This window comes from Apteryx mantelli, chromosome 15 (genome assembly GCF_036417845.1).
Source record: "Apteryx mantelli isolate bAptMan1 chromosome 15, bAptMan1.hap1, whole genome shotgun sequence".
NCBI lineage: Eukaryota > Metazoa > Chordata > Aves > Apterygiformes > Apterygidae > Apteryx > Apteryx mantelli.
Genome location: NC_089992.1, coordinates 12,850,203 through 12,859,426, shown reverse-complemented (window position 1 = coordinate 12,859,426; position 9,224 = coordinate 12,850,203). Strand labels below are relative to the sequence as shown.

Genomic DNA, 9,224 nt, shown 5'->3' with positions numbered 1-9,224 from the left:
ATAGGAGCAAGTTTTAGAGAGTCTTGCTCATCCATAAGGCTGAAATCCTAATGCACTATAGTTTTCCTAGTACACCCATTTAAAGCTCCATGAGTTGAGTATTAGGGGCTGTAAGATACACAGTAAAATAATGAGTGAGCTTGTAAATGTGCTTGAAAAGCTCGGCTCCTCAAAGTTAACGGTAGCCGTTAATCTTGGGGGATAACAGGAGCTTGTTTGAGGGAAACTGGCAGAATCCCCCCTCAGAAAAAAAAAAAAAGCGGGAGAAAAAAACGCCGTACAGGGGAAAGCCTCGCTAATTCATTTGGTGTCTCCCTCACGCCGGCCCTGCGCCGGGGCAGGCCTCGAGGCCCGAGCCGCGCCGCCCGGGGACGCCCCGCCTCAGGCCCGGCCCGGGCGCGGTTTGTGGAGCTTCTCCGTCCGGGGACGAGGGAGGCCGCCCGGCCCTCGGCGCTGCGCGGCTCTGCTCCGCCGAGGGGCCTCCCCCGGGCCGCCGGCGGGCCGGGCCCTGGCGCCCAGCGCCGTCCCCGCGGCGGCCGGGGCGGGCCGGGCTGAGCTGAGCTGCCGGCTCCGCCGCCCGGAAGGGGCGTCCGCCTGCCCCGCCGCCGCCTCGGGGAGCCGCCATGGCGGCCGCCGCCCCCGCCACCCTCCCCGTGCAGCTGGCGGAGCAGCCCAGGTGGGTGGCTCGCTCCCCGGCCCGGCCCCGGGGGGGGGGGGCGGTGCGCAGGCGCCGGCGGGGCGGGGCGGGGGGACCCCGCGGCGGCGCAGGTCACCCGCAGGTGGGGGCGGCAGAGCTGCCATTTGTGGCGTTTGGGCCCCTTCACGCGGGAAGCGCCGCCGCCCGGCCCGGCCCCGGCCGCTGCCGCCGCCGCTGCCGCCGCCTCGGCCCGCGCGTCCTGCCGCTCCTCGGGGCCCCGGCGGCTGCTGCCCCCGCGCCGCCCGTCGCTGGGGCCGGGGCCGGGCTGCCGAGCAGCGGGCAGAGCAGCGGGCAGGGCAGGGCGCAGTGCGCTCATCTTTCCCCCTGCCTGCTCCTGCCCCGGGGTTTGGGGATAACGATGATCCCCTGTCCCGTACGGCTGGGAGGAGGGAAGCGCTCTCCGCTCTCCGCTCCGGCCCCCGGTGCGTGGGGGTGCGCCCGAAACGCGTGCTGCTTCCCGCGGAGCTGCCCTGCGCTGCCTTGGCAGTGCTGCGCACGGGGCGTTGGACAAACCTTCCTACCTGAATTGGCATTTTCTAAACTCTTGCTACTTACGCCAGATTGCACTGCGTTTCGCGTCCCACGGGAGGGATGCGGAGCCCGGCGTTCCCGGGCTCGCATGTGTGAACTTGGGAGAGGTGCATTTGCTCAACGCTTCTGACATCCCTCTTTGCTGGGGGTGCTTAAATTGCAGCACGCGTGTTGCAGCCCCAAGGCCAAAGCCTGAAATAGCCTTTCGCCGGGCTCGCTTGTAAAACCCGCGTTAAGCAAAGAGCTCGCTCGCACTTAGATAGCCATGGCCCCGTGACCCCTGTCGTCGTCCTTGGCCTCTTGGTACCAACCCCGCTGTAAACGTAGCGGTGAAACAAGCCTTCCAAGTACTGCCACAAAAGGGAATAAAGTTAACATTGCTTCTAGGGTCTGCCAACAAAACATCCCCGTGGGCGATAATATTTTCATTAATGTGATCTAGAAAAAGGACTGTAAAATGAAATGGCAGAAATTGCTGCTGCTAATTGGAAGAGTGATAAACTAGTCAATACGAGGGGAGATCCTGAGGAAATTAAGAGACAATGCAGTTTTGTTACTGGACTCCAAGATGGAAAAGTACAGAAAGATCTGTTAAAGAATTCACGACAAATAATAATATTTTGTAGTTTTCCTTCTAGAGAAATATTACAAAACATTTGAATATATGTAGTGGGACAATAATACAGCTCTTACAAAGAAGTGCAAACTAAATAATTGACTGTGAAATTTGGTAACATCTGTTTTTTATTGCTGTCATCTTACTTACGCTTTGCATTAACTAGGCTTCCAGTTCTAGTTTTAGACTAAATGTAGAAACCTTAGCAGGGTTCCTGTGACTAGAGTTTTGTTATTAGGCTAAAAGCCAAAAAAAATTTTAATTGGGTGCATGCTTGAAAGCCACCGGAGTATGCTGGTGAAATAGTGTAAGACCCATTTTTAAAGATTATTTTGCTTGTCTTCTTACTGCTTGTTCTTCATCTTTTTAGTCTGCTGCTTCCATTAATGAAAGGTGATGGGTTAGTGTGTAACCTAAATTGCTTTAAGGTTGTTCTGAAGTGAATTGGTATCAAATCTCTCATGCTGCACTAAGACAGTGGCTTCAACTCTTCCCAGTCTCTGTTTACTCACTGCTGCTACGTGATGCTTGGAAGCACTCCTACTTCGCAAACACAGGGTGGAAGTGAGATATCTTTACAGTCTTATGAAACAAAGCAATATGCCAAATCTTTTCTTTCTGTTAGAACTTTCAGTGGCATGTATATAAGCTCAAGGGAAAATCTGAAGAACTTTCTGGGAACAGTTGCTGTGAAACTGTACAGAAAATACTGTCTAAATAAGTCACGGGAATAATCCAGGTTTTGGAATTTTAGTTCTCTGTATATGTTTTTATGGTGTAAAGTTTGATACAGAATTTGAAAAAGTCAAAACTTAGAAGAAAATCAATTTGCTCAGGCCCTGAGCAATCTGATCTAACTTTGAAGTTAGCCCTGCTTTGAGCAAGTGTTTGGAACAGATGACCTGCAAAGGTCCCTTCCTACCAAAATTATTCAGTGATTTCATGCCACTTCCAACTAAACACATAAAGTACAATTGTGGACAAGAAAAAGAAGCCCTTTTTTTTATTAGAAATATATGTTTTGTAGCTTAAGTCACACAAGGAAGTTGTTCAATGTTTAGAGCACCAGACAGTGAGTCAGGATCACACATTCTCTTCTAGGAATTTATTTGCTGAACATGGGATATTTAGAATCTGTGCGTCTCTATTTCCTTGCCTGTAAAATGAGAATAAATGTACCTGCCTCACACAGATCTTGCAAGGTTTAATTATTACTATCTGTAAAGTACATTAAAATTCTCCTGAAGATGTGAGAGAGATGCAAAAAAAATATTTCACGTGTTACATCTGACCTTTCCTTTTTCCTCTTCCCATATTCTTTCTCCTATTTTTGAAGTTCTAACATGTTCTAAAATATCTGGGAGAAAAAAACTACATTTCTGATTTTTTAATGCTTCAGTTTTCCACTGGGTCTTGTGACACCGAAAAATGCCATGATTTCCGGAGATGGGTTAAAACTTTCTGCAATATAGGCAAAATGGACCTTTGGTGCCTTGGCATGAGGAGCCAAGACCTTGCAGCTCCTGCTACAGGTTGGAAGAGGGAAAGGTGGCTGAAGGAAGATATGGATACAGATGTGTTTTGCTCATCCTGCTCCCACCAGATGCACGGGAGGAAAGGATGTTGACTTGTAGCTGCCTCCAAATCCCAGTGCCCCAAAGGAGCTGTTGGTCCACACTGCCTGACCTCTTCCTCAGCAGCAAGAGCAACCAGCTTACGGAGCTCTGGCACTTGAAGAGCAGGTGGAGGCTGTGGGATTTTGTAACTCCAGGCAGCTCGCTACTCTGCTGCTGGCTAGAACCAACCTAGGCAGAGGACTCGCATAAAATTAGGGCTCTTTCACCCTTTCCAAGCAGACATACAAATACTAGTTACTTTTGGATGTCTGACTTCTGAATTTGTTTATGATTACTTCTTATTAACTAGTATATTCTAAATAGTGTCTTTTCCTCCTCTGTCACAAATTACTGTTATGTGAAGAGCAAAAATAAGCAGCTTAACGTAGCTCCTTATGTAACAAAGAAAATTCCATGTACTTCAAAAAGTTCAATTTAATTTACTTTAAGAACACATTTTAGACTATAGACTTCCCGTCTTTTATCCAAATATATTCACTCTAAAGGTTTCCAACCTGCCTTTCAGATTGCTGAAGCTGAAGGAGATGTTTGTAGCAAAATTTGGATCGGCTCCCAAGTTTTATGTTCGTGCACCAGGGCGGGTCAACTTAATAGGTAAAAGAGGAGTATTAATCTTGTGTTATTTTATTTTATCTGCCATCATGGGAGTTTGGTAGTTTAAAATATAGAATCTAAAATAATGTTTATCTTTTCTTAATTCTGTATTTTTCTCAGAGAAGTTGCTTGTGATTGATGGAAAGTCATAAATGGGAAAAAGAAGATAATACTCTATTGGGTTTCACTACATATCATTACAAACAGAACTACACACTCAAATCCCAGTTTAGGAAAACATATTTATACAGAGCAGTGACTGTTTTGAAAACTTGAGTAACTTGTCTACTTATGCTTGGATGCAATTTTTTTAAGGGCTTTGGAAATCTAGTCTAAAGTCATTGATGGTCAGTGGATCCACAAACATTAGTAAGATGCCGTCGTGAAATCAGGGTTTTTTTCCTGATCCACTGTAATTTAAGTTACCAAGTATAGCCAGCCACAAAACAACGCATATGATGAGACATGAAATGACTCTACGATGACCTCCTCTTTCGTACTGTGCCATAGAGATGTGTCCCTAGAGCTTAGAACAGCTGGCCGTGATCCACTGGCTGCCTGGCGAGACACAATTATTATTCATTTAGGACTTACCTGTATTTCTTTGGCAGCTTTATTTTTGAGATTTCTCTATTCACATTGTGATTGTGTTCTCCCTAGAGCTCACTTCCTTGTATATTTATAGAGTAATGCAACCCATGTGATGATGTTATCAGTAACGGGATCCCAGAAAACAGAGATTTAAAAATTAATTCGTCCATTGTGCAATTAATGATAATTTTTATCTTGGTGTTCTGCAAACATGTTATGTAGATTAATTAAAGTAGATGGCATATGCTAACTAAAAATATTCCTCAGAGAGAGGATATTTGCTACATACATTTTATATTTGAAAGTTATTTTGTGTCGTGTGTGTAACTGTGTTAATGATTATGTAAATATAATTACTGTCTTATTGGAAAAAGGTTCAGAAATTATATGCAAAAAAAATTTCCTCCACAAGCCTAAACCAGTGGCTAATGAATCATCCAGACTGGCAGAGGAAGTCACATAATAAGGAGTCACCTATTGCCTTTATCTTTTCCAGCCATCAGTCAGATGTGATTGATTTGATCTAATTTTTTGTACTGACATAACACCGTACAAATAATGTAGTTGTTCATATTGCTGGACAGTAACCTACATAGTGCTTTTTTATTTTTATAAGCCAGTGTTAAAACCGTGAAGTTTTATAAACAGTAGAGAAAGGCAATAGATAAAATCACTAAAGAAATACAAAATTTTTGTGCATTAATATGAAATGGAGGAAATGCACCCAAAACTGTCAAGTGGAGTTTAAATAATAAAAGTTGAGACTGTACACTCTGAAACTGTCTATGACAGTAAACACTACTGAATTCCTGTAGAAGCCCTAGTACTGCTATTCTAGAAAGAATTATTCCAAAATGTTGTTAATTGTCTGGGTTTTTTTTGTAGGAGAACATATAGACTACTGTGGTTATGCTGTGCTCCCTATGGCTATAGAACAAGATATACTGATTGCGGTAGAACCTGTAAAAACACAAGTTGTGCAACTGGCCAATACAAATTCTTCGTACTTGTAAGTAATAGTTATGTTTATTCACTAATTTTTAAGAACTTCTTTATGCAATTGACATACAGATTAACTTTTCAGAAATCTGACAAATCTCCATTGTACGATGTTACTGGAGTTTAATTGTGTAAAATGAATGATATAAGCAGATGGGATCCCATTGACTCTAAATGCATATTAGTTTAGAGCACTAGGTCCGCTGCACCTGTCTCCTACCTCTTTGTTTGGACTTCTGTTGTGAAACCTCTGATTTTTCAATCCTTCTAGAAGTGCAACCCTTTTCCCCCTCTTTTAGCTCATCTTTCCTGATGTAATCCCCTCAGTTGGCAGCAGTTCAGTTCCTCCAGCAGAAGGGAGTGAAATGTTTTGTAATCAGTACTGCACATGTAAGCTAACACTCCCCTGCTCTGGTGAACCTGGGGCTGTATTTGCACAACACAAAGGCTTTAGCAACAATCCTGGCTCAAAGAGTCTGTATTCCCTCTCTTTTCCACTTCCTCCCACAACTGCTTGTTCACGGAACCATAGAATAATTTAGGTTGAAAGGGACCTTTGGAGATCATCTGGTCCAATCCAGGGCTAACTTCAAAGGTAGAGAAGGCTGCTCAGGGCCTTGTCTAGTCAAGTTTTGAATAACTCCAAGGATTGAAAATCCATTACCTCTTTGAGCAACCTGTTCTATAGTTTGGCCACCCTCACTGTGAAGAATATTCTCCTCATGTTTAATTGGAATTTTCCTTGTCTGTTGCTTGTGTCTGTTGCCTCTTGCCCTTTCTGGGGTACCTCTGAGAAGAATCTGGCTTCGTTTTCTCTATAGGCACGTGATAGGAGGTTAAAGACAGGAATTAGATCCTACCATATACTTCTCTTCTCCAGGCTGAACAAAACCAAGTTCCCCCAGCCTCTCCTTTTATGTTTATATGCGCCAGCCTTGTAACCATCTTAATAGCCCTCCAGTGGACTCACTGCAATTTGCCAGTGTCTTTCTCATACTGGGGAGCCCTAAAACTTGACAAGTGTTGAACAGAGGGAGATAGTCCTGCAATTAGTTTCAACTCCAGCCACATTCTTCTGTCTCCTTCCTTGTAATGTACTGATATATGTGTGGTTGCATGGCAGTTCAGATCAGGTCACTCAACCACCTGAACTTTTGTGGATTTTTGCAAAAATCAGAATCAGCACAAACTTAGTTGATTTAAACCAATGGCAAACTGCTCCCTGAAAGCACAGTGCATTGCCGCACATGGACAGGAGCATATTGTCAAGAGTGGGAACTATTTAAACACATATTCCTGCTGAAAGCTCAAATGTTGTAAAAACACGTTCTGAGCTGCTGCCTGCAGCTGAGGCAATTACAAGGAGTTTTCATTCCCTGGTGAGTATAAATACATAAATGCTTTTCACTCACTGTACGGAGTATGTTATCACAAAATGGCTGAGCTGAATTAAAAGTTTGTCACTGCCAAAGGGATGGCTTGCTTCTCTTCCCTTCTACCCCTATTCTCCCTGCCCTCTCAGCCCTGCTTCCAGCTCTGATCCACCCTCTGCCTTTTACCAGGTGTGTTACCTGTGTGACATTAAGGTAATGTGCACTAGTCACCCATTTTTTTGCTTGCTTAGTTTTCTGTCATTTTAGTGAATGGCTTGCCATGCACTCAGCACCAAGGCTGGCTCAGGGTAAGCAGTGGGAGCATGCGGCAGTGAGCTGGGTGAAGGAAATGGAAGTGAGTGGGACCTTTCCCTTTCTGTAATAGTAACGTGCAACATGGCTTAAGCTGTATTGCAAAACTATTCTGCAAGAGGAGATAGTTCCAGAATTATAATAGTTTTGATTAGGAAAAGTTGTTATAATGGAAATTAAATAAAGCAGTAAACAAAATGTAAACAAAATGTAAACATTTTTACTTGGTCTTTGGGCTTTGGCACATTACATGAGAAGCAAAATGACCTGCTGAAGTAAGTACAGTTCATACCAAATCTAGAATTACAGCCTTTGAATTCAAATTAAACACAGTCACTACATTTTTATATCCGCCTTGTTTTCAGTTTGAAAACATATGGTTTAAACTATAAACCAAGAAGAGCTCTCAGAGTATGGCATTCAGCATCTCTGTTTCATTGAGACACTGTTGCTTAAAAACAAAGCTAAAACATGCCCATAATTTCATCACAAAGAAATATTTTTCAACACTTTGGATATTACACCACATAACAAACAATTGTTGACAGTATATCTTTTTTTTCCCAGGCTGTTACACTGGTGGATTTATGCCTGTGGTGAATGCATATATATAGCCCTTTGGCCAACACGGGCTAACCATAAACCTCTGTAGAATCATATTTCCTATTTCATTCTTGTTTTGTTGACTGGTATATAGCCCTCTTCCACTCTGATAGTTCATGTTAACTTTTCAGAAAAACAGAACAGAGAACAGGTTCCAAAAAACCACCGTTGTGTTTTTCATCATAAATTCCCAGTTGATTAGATGCTTTCTGTGTGTTATTTGGGCTAAAATGCTATTCAGAAGTTGCAACCTCTTGAAGTTCCAGGTACCTCTCCTTCACGTAACATCTTTGTAATTGAGAAATACATGCACAGAGAGTATCTGACATGATACTTCTCAAAATACTTTCAGAAATACCACAGGACAATAGTTATCAGTGGTTTTCCATCTCATGGCACAACCTGAAGGTCTTTTAAAAAATCAGATCTTTAACAGAGGACTCAAATAGATAAGCTAACAGGTTGACAGGATGATAACATTCTATGAGAAGGAGCCAAATTAAACCCCCCAAAATAAGGATTAAATACTACTCAAGCATGAAAAAACTCCCCTCTTCTAATTTTCCAGGTGAATTAGAATGCTTATACCTAGCATTGGAGATGGGGCAAGCTTTCCCAACCATCCCTTAAAATAGAAAGGCTGAAAAAGACAAAATCAGGCTATTTTTATTTTATAGACATGTTTTTCCTTATTTTTAATTTTATTTTATTACAGTGTTCTTATATCAAACTGCCTGCCTTCCAGTAGGAGGAACAAAGATAAGATTTAAGATTTACTGATTTAAGATGAAGTTTAGGCATTTAGGAATGGGTTTTTATAACAACTTGAATGTGATAACAAAAAAATGGACTTAAGGATTCAGGGGACCTTGCCAGTCCCACATCCTGTGTTGGTATGAATTATGTCCATGTAAAATCTGCCAGATTCAAAGCCAACTTTTCTTCCCTTTTCTGTGTGAGAAGATTGCAGAAACAAGCAAAATACCTTCTAAGAAGTCATTATTTTCCTTTATCATGAGCAACCAGCAATGTAACCACAGTATATGTCTTCTTGTTCAAGTAGGTTTTCCTTTGTCTGATTCTATAAAAAGAAGGATGCAGATGAAATATTCTAGAATGGTTTTTGGAGGGACTTTAAATTGATCTCCTGTTAATCACTTTTACACATTGATTGTGATCATCCTTGCTCTTTTGCAATAATAATTCAGGATTATTGTGGAAAACAAGCATAAGCAAACACAATATTGTTTTATTCCTCATGACTTTAGAAA

The 9,224-nt window shown here is 42.7% G+C and overlaps 1 protein-coding gene across 1 annotated transcript in view; it reads left to right on the top strand.

The window, feature by feature from the left end:
• The first annotated feature begins 610 nt into the window (after nucleotides 1-610).
• GALK2 (galactokinase 2) overlaps nucleotides 611-9,224 on the top strand; it is a 51,431-nt gene continuing 42,817 nt past the window's right edge. Inside the window, exons 1-3 of the mRNA XM_067305691.1 lie at nucleotides 611-676; nucleotides 3,987-4,075; nucleotides 5,552-5,675. Coding sequence (XP_067161792.1) covers nucleotides 624-676; nucleotides 3,987-4,075; nucleotides 5,552-5,675 — 266 coding nt within the window. The 5' untranslated portion in view covers nucleotides 611-623. The remainder of the gene's footprint in view (nucleotides 677-3,986; nucleotides 4,076-5,551; nucleotides 5,676-9,224) is intronic.